The sequence below is a fragment of the Pezoporus wallicus genome, unplaced genomic scaffold (assembly GCF_028554395.1).
Source record: "Pezoporus wallicus isolate ANWC-B61680 ecotype Strahan unplaced genomic scaffold, APGP_CSIRO_Pwel_v1 contig_10706, whole genome shotgun sequence".
Taxonomy (NCBI): domain Eukaryota; kingdom Metazoa; phylum Chordata; class Aves; order Psittaciformes; family Psittacidae; genus Pezoporus; species Pezoporus wallicus.
Genome location: NW_026642616.1, coordinates 109,871 through 126,745, shown reverse-complemented (window position 1 = coordinate 126,745; position 16,875 = coordinate 109,871). Strand labels below are relative to the sequence as shown.

The window sequence follows — 16,875 nt, the reverse complement described above, 5'->3', positions numbered from 1 at the left end:
CCCGGGCGAGCAATTTAATTGGCTATTTTGCCGACAAACTGCCGAATCGGAGAATAGTTTGTAAGCGCGCCTTGAGCCTATCAAAGACGTGCTTCTTCCGGTCCGGTAGTTTGAACCGCCTCGGTCGGCGGACCGGGGCCACGGGTGCCCGCAGGTGAGAGGGGCGGTGGGGGGCGGCCGGGGGCGCCGTGACTGACACAGCACCGGCCCCATGAACATGGGGGTCCTGCCCGGCGGGGTACCCGTTGGCAACCCCTCTCATCCCCCTCCCGAGCTTGCCACCACTCACTAAGGGAGTCTGTGGGCACCTCCTGCCCCCGGGTAGTTGAGCTGGTTGCCTTAAAAGCCCTGTAAAAAGGTGTCCTATTCACCTGCATAACTGTGCTCCCACCTGCCCCTCCACCCGTGTGCTTACCTGACTGTGCCTCCCAGGTGTCTGCGTGACTGCCGCGTCCTGACCGTTAGTTGACATGGCAGCGGTGGTCGCTGTAGTGTGGTTATAGAGATGCTGCCGTGAGAAGCTTAAAAATGTGGACTTGAGCAGTGCTGCTTTGCAAGGGGATACAGTGAAAGGGAAATAGCATGTCTTGTGGCTGCTGGAAGATTGAGTAGTTCTGTTTACTAGCTGTTGAGCCCTCTTATCTGAGGGCACTGTTAAATTATTTGAAAAGCATTACTTCTAGTCAAACATAAACCCAAAAGCAAAAATCCTGAGCACATCTCAGGTGATTCAAAACTAAGGATTGGAGCAGCCATGGTGAGTCAGGTCAAAGATCATTATAATTGTCTCCTTTTCCAAGAATAGCAGTCTTAACATTGTAGATGTACACTTACGATTTGGAAGAAACTACTGCTGTTAACAGGAATTTTTCTTTAATGAAGCCAGATATGTGTTTTGGCAGATGCTCAAGTAATAATAGAACAATATAGTAAGCACAAAGATGCTCCTGTCACTCTCTGACCATATAGTGGTTTTCAGCTAGTAAATCATGTTGTTGACTCAGAGATGGTGTCTTAGTTAATATCTTAATTTCTCTCTTAGAAACTTACCTAGTGTTTTCTTAAACTTAGTGCTTGTTCACTGAGATCACATGGCAATGATGTCTGTAAACACTGCATTAAAAGAAGTGTATTAAGTTATTGTAGTAATCCAATCTGTTGTTCTGTACCTAAGCAGATTTCTAGAATTGTAGGTTTACTGTGATTTTCACTGGAATGTTGCAATAATCAAATTGCAAGGTTAGGCTCTGGACACAAGCATTAGAGGTACATACAGGCAAAATAAACATGAGGAAAGCTCGAACATAAAGGGATGGGAAGAGGAGGCAAATACAGAGAGCTTGAAGTGACAGTGAGTAATTTTAAAAGATTATGTCAAACAGGTAAACTGCAGTTACAGATTTGAAGAGAAGGTGGTGTGGAGTGGAGAGATAGCATCACTTGTAGTGAAAGAGGCTTTTGAATTTTGGAAGACCACAAAACTTAAGAGTAGTTTCAGTGATAATCAGAGAACTAGATACATGAGAATGAGTGTCAGGGCATGATCTCAAAAACCTGAAAATAGAAATCACAACAGTGGTTTTAAGTTATTAGACAAAAAATTTTTTTTTTTTTTGAAGACGAAACCTTTCTCTTCTGCTTCTTTGGACTCATCTCTTTTCACATGAAAGTCCATTTGCCTTCCTGTTCCTCTGGAGAGTTTGTTGCAGTTTACTACTTTTTTAAGTGGACTGAGAAGGGAAGAGAACGGTGTCTGTATGGCTGTAAATACAGCTTTAATTCCTGTAAGTGCTATATTAGCCTCCCTATTCCTCCCTCACCCCCCAAAGCATGCACATTTTCATACCTCCACAACTTTTAGGGTATTCAGGACCCGCAATTTGATAAACTATATGAGTGCAAAGGCATATGGAATTGAAGCTGACTTTTTAAGATTAGTGAAGAACTGTATTTTGGCTATTAAAACAATATATTGACTAAAGGGGTGCTAGTATAGTTACTTGATTAGGTATAGAGGCCAAAGCCAAAGGAACAGATAGGGAGTAATTTCTGGGATGGAGGAGAAAATGGAAATTATCAGAGCAGCAGACAATAAAAATGGAAGAGATGAGGAAGGTAGTATTTCTTATCTATGTAGTATTTCATCTACAGACCAATATACAGCAATAAAAGTATTTAGTAAACCTCCCCGAGGCTTCATATTTTGTAATAAAAACCATGGTCAGTATATTAGGGCTCAGCAGGAAGTAGAGCAATGGTAATCATGTCTTTTGAACCTTGGGCTCTAGGAAATCTCAGCGTTTAAAATTGTCTTTATACCATTTTTATAGTGTCTATCTTAAGCACAGAAACAAGCTTGCCATTCTGAATGGTGCAGATACCTGTGGCAAAGAGAGCTTTTGTGGTGCTAGGAAGAATCAGCCTCAAGAATAACTCACAGAACAGAAAGACTATTTCCATCTCTATTCCATTATAGAGTACTATTGTGAGTTTTATGACATTTTGAAAAATTATGATGATGCTTAAGGAGGCTATTCCTTTCAATTTAACGACAACACAACTAGCAATCTAAAAATAACATGTCAGAAAATGCATCTGTTTAAAAAACAATTGAGAATAATTGATAGTTTTAAAGGTCTCTCTAAAAATAAATTTTCATTGCATGGTTGTTTGCTACATTCTACAAGCAGTCAGTTCTTCTGGTTATTTATGGTGGTCCTCTTCCCAAACTTACTCTCAGCTGGTAACTCCCCGCTCAATGTGTCTGGTGATCGTTTTACATGTGCATCAGCCAACTATATCACTCTGCCATTCATTCATTAACAAAATAACATTGCTCAGTACTCAGTTCCCACTCATTCTGTAGTTTCTTCCGTTACCCCCAAATACCCTTCAGAGTTCTTTTTTTCCGCATACATTCTAGGATTTTCCCCATACATTCTAGAGATAGAACCCTACCAAGCCCCATCACAAGAGCTTCAGTTCTTCACTGAAAGACCTTTACAAGGCTGCTGTAGATTAAAAGGTACATACATCTTTCAGAAAGTCTTCAAGTTTATTCTCAGTTCTACATCATCTGCTTCCCAAATGTTCAAAGAATACCTCGCTATTTTGCTTAGAAAATGCTGGAATGATTGACATTATCAGAATCTAAAGCATTACCTGTTCTTCCATGTCTGTGTCTTCCTGGGCCTATAAGGCAAGAAGTGTCGAGAAAGTGGAGGGATAGTGATGTTGACCAGTAAGTGAGGGCTTCAGGTTATTGAACTGGAGTGTTCAGGGCATCATTGCAGCTTGGGAAGTACTTCAGGTAGTTCAAGGGGAAAAAAAAGTCATACAGGAATTGAGTCATTCTTGTAGCACTCTCCTGGAATTTTGTAGTGAAATAAGCTGTTAATCTCCAAAAAATACAGTGTGAATAAGAAGGAGGGATTGACATTGTCACAGAAATATATCTGTGAATTAAGGCTTCAGTTATTCTTGATACATGTTTCATTTGTGGGTTTTGGTGTTTTGTTTTTTTTTTTCTCTAACAATGTATTTCATTTACCGTTGATGTGAAATTTTTTATCATGAAGCATTAGGTATTAAACTTATTCAGTCCATGTAAAATAAAAGAAAACTTATATTCTTGCTTTTGGGTCTTCCATTGTGGGTTTGTTTTTCTTTTTTAAGTCAGTGGAAGTCTTCCGAGTGTGGATTGGGTCAGGCAGTTTCCTACCTAGCATTATATAATGAAAATGTACAATCAGTTTAGCCTATAGCATGGGTGTTGATGCAGTTTCTACAGTAGAATCTCTTTTTTGTGAGGGAAATGTTGATGAAAATACAGTAATCATACTGGAACTGAAAAATGAAGTTCAGCTTCTACTGTTTTATAGACTAACTTGTGCAGAATGTCATCAGATGAGGAGAAAAGCACAAGTCCTGTTTTGCCAAAAGACACTGTTTGGGGCAGTTCTGTTTCTTCAGATCTTAAGGTAGGAAAAAGGCAACCTCATTTGGTTCACTGTCGTTGCATTTTATTTGTCAAAGGGTAATTATGAGCAAATCTAATAAAACTTGCATCTCATTTTATGTATACAGGAAAATAATAAAAATGTTAGTGAAAAGAAAATTAGATAAAACCAATCTGGGATTAAAATATCTTCACTTGGATTCCCTTCTGTGCAATTTTGATTTATGTGAAAATTCTTATCAAAATTTAAGAGATTGATCAGTGACAGCTATGAGTAAAGTAGTAAAGTTTTCTTTTTTCTGGGCATGTACAGAAGCACTGTTAAGTGGATTTCTTAAGGTATTTTCTTCATGTGGGTTAACTTTTGTCCGTGTTAAACTGCCTGTTTATGGGCAGTTCATTTCTGCAGTTCGTATGCTTCTCTGTTTGTGATCATATCTCATGGATAAGTTCTCTTGATCTTTGCTCAGCAGCAGTAATTCATCCATGTTTCCAGAGCCTTTTGTAGTCAGAAAACAAGATGAAGGTGTTGTGTCATGAATTTTGACAGACTAAAATTTTTTTTATGACGTGATTGATTTATAAGGAGGTTCTAAGGCCACCTTGTTGACTGTTTCACAACTGAGAACACATCTAGAATACAACAGAATATTTTGGGTGGAAGTAACTTACGGCAATCATCTAGACCACTTCAGGGCTGGCCTAGAGTTAAAGCATGTTATTAAGGGCATTGGCCAAATGCCTGTTTAACACTGACAGACATGGATCATTGACCACCTCTCTGGAGGCCTATTCCGGTGTTTGACCACCTTCTTGGTGAAGACATGCTTCCTAATGTCCAGTCTTAACCCACTCTGGGTGCAGCTTTGAACCATTCCTATGCATCCTGTCACTGGATCCCAGAGAGGAGAGATCAGCTCCTCCCTCTTGGCTTGCCCTTCTCAGGAAGCTGTAGAGAGCAATGAGATTGCCCCTCAGCCTCCTTTTGTCCAATCCAGACAAGCCCAAGGTCCTTACCTGCTCCTCGCAGAAGACTATTGGAAAAGAAGAATGCTGGGGTCAGAGCTGAGCAATATAAATGTTGACAGGGAAGTACTCCTTTTACATAATTTTGAAGGGACTTTTGTTTTGTTTGGGTGCTTTTAAATAGAGGCCAGAATTAACTTTTCCTTATGAATCCACTAGCTCTTAGAGAATTTCCATTTACTTATAATTGAATTGTGCCTGACTTTGTCCATTCAATTCATTCTTTTCATGTTGTTTTAGTAAATTTGAGTGCAGTCCTAAGGATAAATGCTAAGCAGCATCTGTAGGTTTTTATAATACTTCATGAAGGAAGAAAAAAAAAAAAAAAGAAACCTCTTAAATGCTCTTGTGCTCTTTGCTCATTGCAACACTGATTTATTTACTTCTACAAAACCAAGGTAGTGTGAATTAAATGATCAAAACTCTGACCTTCTAGCCTTGGACTATGTTCCTCTAGTTTTATACTTTAACAGGATTTTTATGGTTGACTTTAAAGTTTTGTTTTAAGCAGAACAAAGATAGTAAATGAACCAAGGATGTATTGTTAATTTTATTTTATTAGGTTTTTATTTGAAATTTATTGGTCAATCTTGTATTCCACTTGCAGTGTTATTGTTAAAGAATACTTAAGACTAAAACAGTAAAATACAATGATAGAATTAAGTAAAGAAAGAATGATTACTGATGCCCTGGTTTAGTACTTTCCAACTGGCCTTTTTTCCCAAATGTTAATTAGTGGCTTTGATCAGTTTCAGCATTTAGCTGCTGAAACTTTTAATTTTTTTAATTAACTTTTTTAATTAATTACTTGTTTGTATGTTTAAGCTATAATACAGGTTGTTCACAGTTTTGCCCTGAACTTTCATTCTAAAAGTCTGTTTAATTAGGAGATTTTTTAAAAATGTTAATTGGCTTACTTCAGTACATAGTATAATGCTGCACACCAGTTAGATTGGTTTATAACTTTTTAACAGGAAAGCTTTTCTGTTACTTATATATATGTGTTCCATACACCTGTATAATTTTAAAAATTCATAATACAAGGTAAGAATAATTCTATCCAATCTAAAGAAAATACTGGATACTCAAGTATCTTTTGATGATTGGTTTTAGAATTCACAACAAAGAAATTGTAATGTTCTGGAATATTGCATGTGACTGTGTTCTGTAGCATCTTTTCCATGCCTATAAAAATATGTATTTTTCTTTGCAGTAATAGTAGTGCTTAGAAATAATATCAGATAATTCATTGCTGATATGATGTGGAACTTTTTTTTTTTTTCATAGTTCATGTTTTTGTTTAAGATGGCTATTATAGCATCCAGTTCTGGCATCTAGCAAAGTGTTTCTAGCTGTAATCGGAATGAACATGAAACAGGAGAAAGGTAAATTATTATAGTCATGGTAGGAAAACAGCTTGCTTTTACTGCTTTAAGGGAAATCCTCTTTTAGACATGATAATAATTTAAAAAGCTCCCCCAAATTATTGAAACCCATTTCTACTCCTAGAAATACCTTATATATACTCTTGTATATTCCTACATAAACCTAGATTTTAGAAAAGTCATTGTAGTATTATAATTATTTGTCATCACCTTGGGACAGGATGAATATGAAGAGCTGCTTCATTACGCTGTAGTGGCTCCGAAGTTTGACCAGTGTTTCTCAAAGGGGTCAGAACCTGCTTCAGAGCTGAGAGCTGGTGGCAGGTCTTCAAGTGCAGCAGATGATGCCATTCACCATAAGACTCCAGGTAGTATGTGCAAAGCTATGTGTTGAGCTTCCAAGAACAAGCATAGAAATGTTTTGGCTTAAGTTTTCTAATAGCTTCTGTTTGAAAAATACGTGTAGCTCATATACAGTACATTTACATTTTGCACAAGAAGAAATTTAGGAAAGCATATTCACTGAAGGGGTTTCTGACATCACTTTCAGATAATAGTATTGTTCAGATGACAGTTCCATGTGTTTTGTGATGCAGATATTTAAAGTGTTTGGAGTAATAATGCAAAAAGAGGTGCCCTTATGTGCAATAGATGACATCGGACTGTTTTTGCTGCTACCTGACTGCCATGATAGATAAATGAGTATTTAAAATACAGTTATTTGGAAGTAAGAGTTACCTTAAAAAGGCTTTGTGTAGTGACTAATTATGTCACTAATAAATATCATTCTCAGTCTTTTAGTCACTCTATTCCAGTTTTACTTTATTACTTGGACTGTATAAACTTAGTGTCATGTGATGCATTAGTAACAATGCTGTTTATGGTTATATGTTATTTGCTTTTCCCTAGCATTTAGATAAAGGAAGCTCTGTTAATTTTGCTTCAGAAGAAATAGTAAACAATCATACCTGCATTATTTCTTTACTAGGGAGTTTAGCTTAATCAGAAAGAACTGAAGTTAAATTAACTTCTATTCTTTGTCATGCTATTGCATGATAAAAACTTTTGCCTACAATTTTCTCTTCACTCCTCTTTCTTGACTCATTAGAATAGCTTTATCTCTACTATTGAAATGAATATGGAGTATAAAATGTGTAGATAATTTTATTATTAGAGACAAAGCAGCCTTGAAGTGCTGTGTAAGTATAGCACTAATTGTCGTCTTGGAGTAAATATTGTTTATGGCTAATGTATGCAAGACTTCTCAGCCATGCTGATCCAAGCTGAACAACTCTCTGCTAGCAGGAATTGACTAGTGTGATTGCAAGGGGTAGTGCAGAAAGTTGTTCATTTCATATTAGCAAGAGAACTATGAATGAAAACCAGTCTATCTTCTTAAATTGCACATTGTTTTCACTAGAATATAAAGCAGTCTTGGTAGGCTGTCAACTACCATTTAGTTAACTCACGTTAATGCAATATGATAAAAACTTATCTAGCAACAGGCTCTTAAAATAAGGAATGTGATTAAAATGAGAGAGGTGGTATTGGTAATGTTCTGTATCTTTCCACAATGAGTCTGTGCAGTGGAGTTTGGGTATGTTCAGACACCCAAGCTAGCACCTTTCTTCCCAGTATGCCAGAAGGAGAAACGTTTTATCATTTTTATGAAAATTGAAAATCTTAGTCCTTAAGGACATCATATTTGCAACTTCTCCCCATGCAGAATTAGTGTGGTTGTTCTTCTGAATATCAGACTGCTTAGGAAAAGATAGAAGGCATGATTTTGAGTTCATTTTAAGCATGAGAATGGAGCTTTGGAGAGAGAGAATATTCACATTCTGATGCCAGATTTACCTCCAATACAGAATAATGTTAGAAAAACTTCTGCCAACAGAAAAGTTTAAAGTGCAGCCTTTTAATTTTGCTTTTTACATATTGAATTTTATTAACTGATCCAGTGTAGTTATCCTGTGTGGGAATTATACCAAGATGCATAAGAAATCAGATCAATAGAAGCTGCTGGTATTTTGTACTATGGCAGTTACTCTTGAACATTCAAACACAGAAAATTCCACTATAATAATAGGTAATCCTGCAAATCCTAGAATGAGAGCAGTTGCTTGGTGTTTAAAGAATTATGATATAAAATGTTTTGATAGGGGAATGAAACATCCTCGTTTGTTACGTAAGTTCAAGGTCTCAAAAATTGCAGATAGATTCAGCTGAAGGTAACATTTAAACTATCTGTGATTTCCACAGCCAAAGAACTTTCCATGGGTACTGTCATGAGGTTCCTTTAGATCCTGTACATGAAGAGGGTTTAGTCTTCTAGTACCAGTTTACTCGTCTGAAGGCATTTGCTGTTACATGGGATCTTGGTTTAGCGGAGTGATACAGCAATGTACTGAAATTGCAGTGCAAGCACAAATCACAGCCCATGGGATCTCTCAGATTTTCAGGTCAGCATACTCTGTTAATTAAACTCTCTTTTCTAAACTCAATAGGAAAGAAAGCAAACACATCAGACAAGGGCTCAATCCCCTTTGTACAAACTAGTCTAACGTGAATTCACTTATCCCTCAGTTCATAAGGTTTTTAGAATCCTAGAATAGTTAGGGTTGGAAAGGACCTTAAGATCATCTACTTCCAATCCCCCTGCCATGGGCAGGGACACCTCCCACTAAACCAAGTCACCCAAGGCTCTGTCCAGCCTGGCCTTGAACAATGCCAGGGATGGAGCACTCACAACTTCTCTGGACAACCCATTCCAGTGACTCACCACCCTCACAATAAAGAACTTCTTCCTTATATCCAATCTAAACCTCCCCTGTTTAAGTTTTAACCCATTACCCCTTGTCCTATCACTACAGTCCCTAATAAAGAGTCCCTCCCCGGCATCCCTATAGGCCCCCTTCAGATACTGGAAGGCTGCTATGAGGTCGCCATGCAGCCTTCTTTTCTCCAGGCTGAACAGCCCCAACTTTCTCAGCCTGTCTTCACACAGGAGGTGCTCCAGCTCCCTGATCATCCTCATGGCCTCCTTTGGACTTGTTCCAACAGTTCCATGTCCTTTTTATATTGAGGACACCAGAACTGCACACAATACTCCAAGTGAGGTCCCATGAGAGCAGAGTAGAGGGGCAGGATCACTTCCTTCGACCTGCTGGTCATGCTCCTTTTGATGCAGCCCAGGGTATGGTTGGCTTTCTGGGCTGTGAGTGCACAGCTCATGTTAAGTTTCTCATCGACCAACACCCCCAAGTCCTTTTCCGCAGGGCTGCTCTGAATCTCTTCTCTGCCCAACCTGTAGCTGTGCCTGGGATTGCTCCCACCCAGGTGTAGGACCTTGCACTTGGCATGGTTAAACTTCATGAGGTTGGCATCTGCCCACCTCACAAGCGTGTCAAGGTCCATCTGGATGGCATCTCTTCCCTCCAGCATATCAACTGAACCACACAGCTTGGTGTCTTCGGCAGATGTGCTGAGGGCGCACTCAATCCCACTGTCCATGTCAGCGACAAAGATGTTGAACAAGAACAAAAATGTTGAGCAAGAAACTAGAATAACTCACAAGTTCAGCAATTCGTAACTTGCAACCCATAGCTCACATCTCTGTGAACACCTGCCTGAACAGCAGAGAGAGTGCTTATCCTTCCTTCTTCATCACAGTGCAGGATACCCTGTATCACAGCAGGAAGCACAAAAGCCTCATCAGTCTGGCTGCTGTTGGATGTGGTTCAAAAGCGTTTTGGGTAAACTGACATATTTGTGTCTTGCAGCTTAAAAGGTTGGTCTGTACTATTTCTGTAAATTAGTGGATTCTGAAGGAACTGCCAGGCAAGGTTGCGCAAGGTGTTATGGCAGCAGGAGATAGCAAGCTGCAGGTGATAACGGCTGTGCAATTAACTTCAGCCTTTCTGTCCTTCATATCCTGTCTGCATGCTGCTCTTGCCTTGACCTGGTGATACTACTTCCAGGATGTACCAGGCCTTAACGTGCGTTAGCCAAAATCTGAGCAAGACTTGAGTGAACAGTCACAGCGTGATAGAATAATCGTAATACACAGTTAGATCACTGTTACAGTCTCTTTACACTAGCCATCAAGATATGAGGTGTCCCTTGTTGCTGGGAAGGACCTGTGTGGGTTAAGTCAGCGCAAGCTTGTTGCTCAGTTGAAGGTTCATTTTGCTGGTTATTCAGTTTTCATATGGTGTTGGAGCCAACACTTCCTGCAAGCTCCTTTGGCTAGCACAGGAATAAATTTGTACTTTTTTGTTAACTAAGGCCAGTTGATCCACTCAACTGGTACAGCATTTTATGAAAAACAAAGGCCACCTTTTGCCCGCCCCTGTGTTGAGAGAAGTTCAGTAAAGCTGTCGTCACTCCCTGTATTCTTCTCTGAGCTTCATTAGCATCTCATCTCCTCTGAATCTTCTTCCATTACAGGAGGCTGTTGATCACTCACAGTAGGAGATTGTCAGGATTCAAATACACTTGCAAAACTCTTGAATTGCAGATCAGTTCAGATCAGCTGCTGGAAGCATTTCTCAGCCTGAGAACTTGTTCTTACATGGAAAGAAGAAAATTCCAAACGCAGCAATGTGGAATTATATATTATGGAGCAAATTCTAGTTCAGGTCTTTTCCCCAGTGCTGTATCTAATTACAGTTTTGTCTCCCATTTTGAGTGGAGCATTGTTTTGCAAGGGAATATTTGTGAGGTGTGATGCTGCTGTTCATGACGAGATCAGAATCAAAACAGTAGACTTGGGGGGGGGGGTGCTAGACGACTGTATTCTATTTTTTTTATCAGACTTGTCTGAACAGAAGATCTTAGCCAGCACTGTCTTCTGTCTTTAATGGTGTGAGACTTTTCGTTGTTTTGGTTTTTTTTTTTCTGCTGGGGCCAAATATGTAGCCTATGAAATCTGTTCCTCTTTACTGCCTAAAGATGTGCAGCAGATCTGAGAGGGTGAATTTACATTCAATTGATTGCTTCTCTTGAAATATTTGAATAGAGTTCTCTCTTAATACACATGGTATTGTCAGATAAATGTAGTAATTTGCAAGCTGTACTTAATTGTTCAGAGACAAGGGAAAGAAATGCTTCTATACTGGATGGTGATCAAAATTTTACATTGAAGTTTTATGTACTGCTCATTACAAAGAACCATGTATTCCTCCCAGTTACAGACACTCACATGTTTACTATCTTTGCAAAGGGCAGCACCTTGTAAAATGTGGCTTCTCTTTTACTTTCAAAATTTTGTAAAATGGTTAAAAAACAGTAAAGGTGCTCTTGATCTTCTTGGAGACTGAGATAAAAAGAATATTTACGTGGCCCCACCATGCCTCTGTTAGCTATACAGTATAAATAAACTTCTGGCGTTCTCCTGCTTTATCAAAACATAGGTTTGCTTTTTAAAATGTCACTACACCATGTCAGTCTAGGAAAGAGATGTCTTACATCTTGGTTGTTGTTAAAGGATCACCTACTACAAGCTCAGCAGTGTTGCATCCCAACCAAAAGGAAGTGCAGCAGGAGGGCCAGGAGACCTCCATGGGTGGATAAGGAGCTGCTGAGAAAACTTAGAGGGGAAAAAAGAGGCTTATAAAATGTGGACTCAAGGACAGGAAGCCTGGGAAGAATGCAGGGATGCTGTCTGTGAAGCTAGGGACCAGGTTAGGAAAGCTAAGGCTCAGTTAGAATTAAGCTTGGCTAGGGATGTGAAAGATAACAAGAAAGGAATTCTATAGGTACATTGCAAATAAAAGACAGACCAGGGACAATAGGGGCACCCTCCAGAAGATATCAGGAGAAGTGGCTACCCTGGATTTGGAGAAGGCTGAGCTTCTTAAAGACTTCTTTGCTCAGTCTTCACTGGCAAAGGCTCTGACCACACCACCCAAGTCTTGAAGACACAGATGCAAGGACTGTGAGAATGAAGACCTTGGGCCCACTGTAAGAGAGGATCTGGTTCGAGACCACCTTAAGAACCTGAACGTGCACAAGTCCATGGGACCTCATGAAATCCATCTGTGGGTCCTAAGGGAGCTGGCAAATGAAGTTGCCAAGCCACTGTTCATATTTAAAAAATCATGGCAGTCAGGTGATGTTCCTGACGACTGGAAAAAGGGAAATATAACCCCATTTTCAAGGGGAAAATGGATGACCCGGGGAATTACAGACCAGTCAGTCTCACCTCTGTGCCTGGCAAAATCTTGGAGCAGGTTCTCCTGGAAGGCATGCTAAGGCACATGAAAAGCAGCAAGGTGCTTGGTGACAGCCAGCATGGCTTCACTAAGGGGAAATCCTGCCTGGCCAATTTGGTGGCCTTTTATGGTGGGGCTACAGAACTGATGGACAGGGGTAGAGCAGTTGATGTCATCTACCTGGACTTGTGCAAAGCGTTCGACAGTGTCCCACACAACATCCTTGACTCTAAATTGGAGAGACATCAATTTGATGGATGGACCACTCGATGGATAAAGAACTGGCTGGATGGCAGCACACAAAGAATTGTGGTCAATGGCTCAATGTCCAGCTGGAGACCAGTAACGAGTGGTGTCCCTCACGGATCAGTGTTGGGACCGGTCTTGTTCAACATCTTTGTCGCTGACATGGACAGTGGGATTGAGTGCGCCCTCAGCAAGTTTGCCGATGACACCAAGCTGTGTGGTTCAGTTGATACACTGGAGGGAAGGAATGCCATCCAGAGGGACGTCGACACACTTGTGAGATGGGCTGATGCCAACCTCATGAAGTTTAACCATGCCAAGTGCAAGGTCCTACACCTGGGTTGGAGCAATCCCAGGCACAGCTACAGGTTGGGCAGAGAAGAGATTCAGAGCAGCCCTGCGGAGAAGGATTTGGGGCTGCTGGTACATGAGAAATCTAACATGAGCGGGCTGCGGTGTGTGCTCACAGCCCAGAAAGCCAACTGTATCCTGGGCTGCATCAAAAGGAGCGTGACCAGCAGGTCGAAGGAGGTGATCCTGCCCCTCTACTCTGCTCTCGTGAGACCTCACCTGGAGTATTGTGTGCAGTTCTGGTGTCCTCAACATAAAAAGGACATGGAACTGTTGGAACAAGTCCAGAGGAGGGCCACGAGGATGATCAGGGGACTGGAGCACCTCCTGTATGAAGACAGGCTGAGAAAGTTGGGGCTGTTCAGCCTGGAGAAGAGAAGGCTGCATGGAGACCTCATAGCAGCCTTCCAGTATCTGAAGGGGGCCTATAAGGATGCTGGGCAGGGACTCTTCATTAGGGACTGTAGTGATAGGACAAGGTGTAACAGGTTAAAACTTAAACAGGGGAAGTTCAGATTGGATATAAGGAAGAAGTTCTTTACTGTAAGGGTGGTGAGGCGCTGGACTGGGTTGCCCAGGGAAGGTGTGAGTTCTCCATCCCTGGCAGTGTTCAAGGCCAGGTTGGACAGAGGCTTGGGTGACATGGTTTAGTGTGAGGTGTCCCTGCCCATGACAGGGGTATTAGAACTAGGTGATCTTAAGGTCACAGTGGGAAGTTTCCTTCTCTTCAGGCTACCAGTCCTTAGTATTGATCTATTAAATTTATAAGAGGAATTTAATTTTTAATTTTTTTCAACTGTGCATTTTAGCAAATTGCTGCCCTTGCTTTGGGCCACTGGTAGCAGATCATGTGTGAGAACTTTGTCAGAACTTACTTACTTTATGAAGCAGAAAATCTCAAATACTAGAGGAACAAAAATTCCTCTAAACAAATGCCCCCAACAATAGTATTGGGATAACAAACACTTTGAAAAAAACAGCCAATTTCATTACCGCCATGATAAATACAGTCTAGAGATTTGTCGGTGTAAATGCATGTGGGCATTATTTAATGAAGCATATTTTTATACTTGATCATATCCAAATGGTTCCATGTCCTCGGTACCTTAGGGAACTGTAACTGAGTGTCATCATGTAATGCAGTGGAAGGAATAGAGGTGACAAAAGGAGACCATTAGGAATAAGAATGAAGTTAATATGTATACAACTAGAAAATTATGGCAATACTGGAAGGCCAAGATAAAGTATGTAAGATGATGATATAAATATGTAACAGGTACACTCAGTGGATTTAGTGAAGGATACATCCTGTGATAAATGAAAAAAGTGGAAGCTGGGTTAGCATAACCTGTATTTGGGGAGGATTAAGGGGAAGGGAGTGGTGAATGTATAATATGATCTCGGACTATAGCTTTTGTCAGTCTAGTATCCTGTTTTTATTGATTACCTTTTGTTCGTTTTTTTGCTTTGTGAGTATCTTGCAAACTGTGTTCTGTAAGTTGAGTGTCTTTTAATCCAAACTAATATTAAAAGTTTAAAAATAAAGACAAGCCATCATGCATTTTACAGCAACATCACAACTGAAGGAAAAGCACAGTGACATGCAGGAATGGGAACAAGTGGTGAAGGACAAAACTGGGAGTATTTGACAGTAGTAACACTGCCAAATGCTTTATATTATGAAAGGACAGCCAGATTCCTCATCACTGAGATTAGATGTATTTCAAGTAGCCTGGGTCATCTGTCTAGCATATATTTTTTAGAGATCCTTACTTGCAAAAAAATAAGCAATTTCTGCCATTAGCTAAGCAATGTTTTTCTCATTTGCAGGAGAAGCAATAGCAAAAAGCTAGAGCCTGATCATAATATATCAGTGTGATTTGGGATAATCTTTTAATGGTCTTCTGCTGAGGTAATATGGTAGGGTCTATAGAAATGGTGTGCTAGGTCAGACTTCTTTAGCTGAAGTAGATTTCAATTTTATGTGTAGTTCTGTGTGACCTTGGAATAAGCACGAAAAAGCAGTTGTAACTCTGCATCACAGTTCTTCCTTTTTTCCTTTTTGTTTCAGAGGATGAATGTAATAGTTTCAATTCAGCCTACTTCATGGGGGGGAGGGAGTATTAGTCAGACAGCTCTTCTCATTTCCTTTGGACAAGGAGACCGAGCAGTGACAGTAACTAAGTGTCGAGCATCAGGCTTGGCCTTGGATAAGTTAGAAAATACTGCTTTGTGACAATTAGGTCTTCATGCTTGTACCAAAAAATAGTACCCATCCACTATCAAACAGCTGTACAGACAATATTCATTTCCAGAAATGAAGACTAACAAGTTGTAGGTTTCCTCTCTCCATTTATGAAAGAAGAAGAGTATTCTTTTGAAGTTGTCCTGGTTGTTATTGATACCAGGAATCTGGTAATCCATTTCCTTTCCAATTTTTTCATTCAGCTGTCAAATTAATAATTTTTCTGCAGTGAATAAATATGAAACGATATTTAATCTCTTCCATTGACTTAAATATTAATTTCTCTATTCTAAACTTCCCCCCCCCCCACTTGGAACTCAAATACATGCCCATTTGCTCTTGGACACGACTTAATTTTTATTGCACCTGAAAGTGAGGCCTTATTGTGTAAGGCACTATATAAATTCATAGTAGATACTTCCTTACTCAAAGAGTTGGAAAACTAATTATATGAGGAAATTGAAGGCTGTAGGAAAATTGATGCAGGTACGTACCAATACTGAATTATATCCACAGGTTGCATTGTGAATGCACAAAGGAAGGCTGCTGACCTCAGGAGTTTACAGTCTCATTAGGGAAATTGGCTAAAGTTTTTCATTTTTTGACCAGGGATGTTAATCGATGAGAAGTCTTTCCTGAGAAAGATGCTTTTTATTTCTGGCTATGCTAATTTTTTGGTACTTACTGTGATTATCCTCTTTAAAATGGAATCAGATTAGAAGATTCTGTTCTCTAGGGGAGTGGTAGTTTTGATTTGACTTAAGGTTATGATGGGACTGTGCATTTAAATATACTTGTATCTTTGCAGCATATCTTTGAATTAGGTTGTTTGTTTTACATGGGGGAAGAGGTATCTGATGGCATAAATATTTTGGGGTTGTTTTGTTTTTCTTAATGCCTGGCTTCTCGCTTCCATCCAGAATGCAAGCAGTGCAGCCTTTCCAGAGTATCAATCCTTATTCTCTGTTTCATTTTTAGTCATAATATCAGTGGAGAAGCCTTCTGAGGCCAATATGGAACAAATTCACCCTGCTGTTTTGGGAGAGACTTCTTCACAAGGGTCCACTCACAGTCCAGGAGAAAGCAATGATATCCTAGTGACTGAATTAACTTTACCTGACGAAAAAGTAACTCAAATAGAAAACATACTTGATCTCTGGAGTGGAAGTCTTAAGGTATTTATTTCTTAAAAATCACATGCAAATGTTAATGTGTTGTAAAAGAAGTGAGACTGCAGGAAAAGTTGCAGTGTGATTGCACTGGGAAAGAGTGTTTTTCTTTGATTGTTGTGTATTGCATATAAGCACTAGAATATATTCTTTCAAGAACTTTGGAATAACTTTCTCCTTTAGGGATGTTCAGTTATATTCAATAGTTCACTATGTCTGATAGTGTTTATAAACAGCCTGCCTAATGAAGGCATCATTGTAAATGTTCATGTCTCCTTAA

General features: G+C 39.7%; 1 protein-coding gene across 4 annotated transcripts in view; it reads left to right on the top strand.

Annotated features, from left to right (window-relative positions):
- The first annotated feature begins 6 nt into the window (after positions 1 to 6).
- Positions 7 to 16,875, top strand: part of POC5 (POC5 centriolar protein) — a 29,889-nt gene continuing 13,020 nt past the window's right edge. For 2 of the 4 annotated variants that reach the window (XM_057430956.1, XM_057430957.1), the window contains exons 1-3: positions 3,871 to 3,980; positions 6,590 to 6,737; positions 16,405 to 16,601. In XM_057430956.1, the coding sequence (XP_057286939.1) occupies positions 3,897 to 3,980; positions 6,590 to 6,737; positions 16,405 to 16,601 (429 nt within the window). In that variant the 5' untranslated portion in view covers positions 3,871 to 3,896. Of the gene's footprint in view, positions 155 to 3,870; positions 3,981 to 6,589; positions 6,738 to 16,404; positions 16,602 to 16,875 lie in introns of those variants that run through there. The other 2 variants (XM_057430958.1, XM_057430959.1) reach the window with 2 other exon arrangements.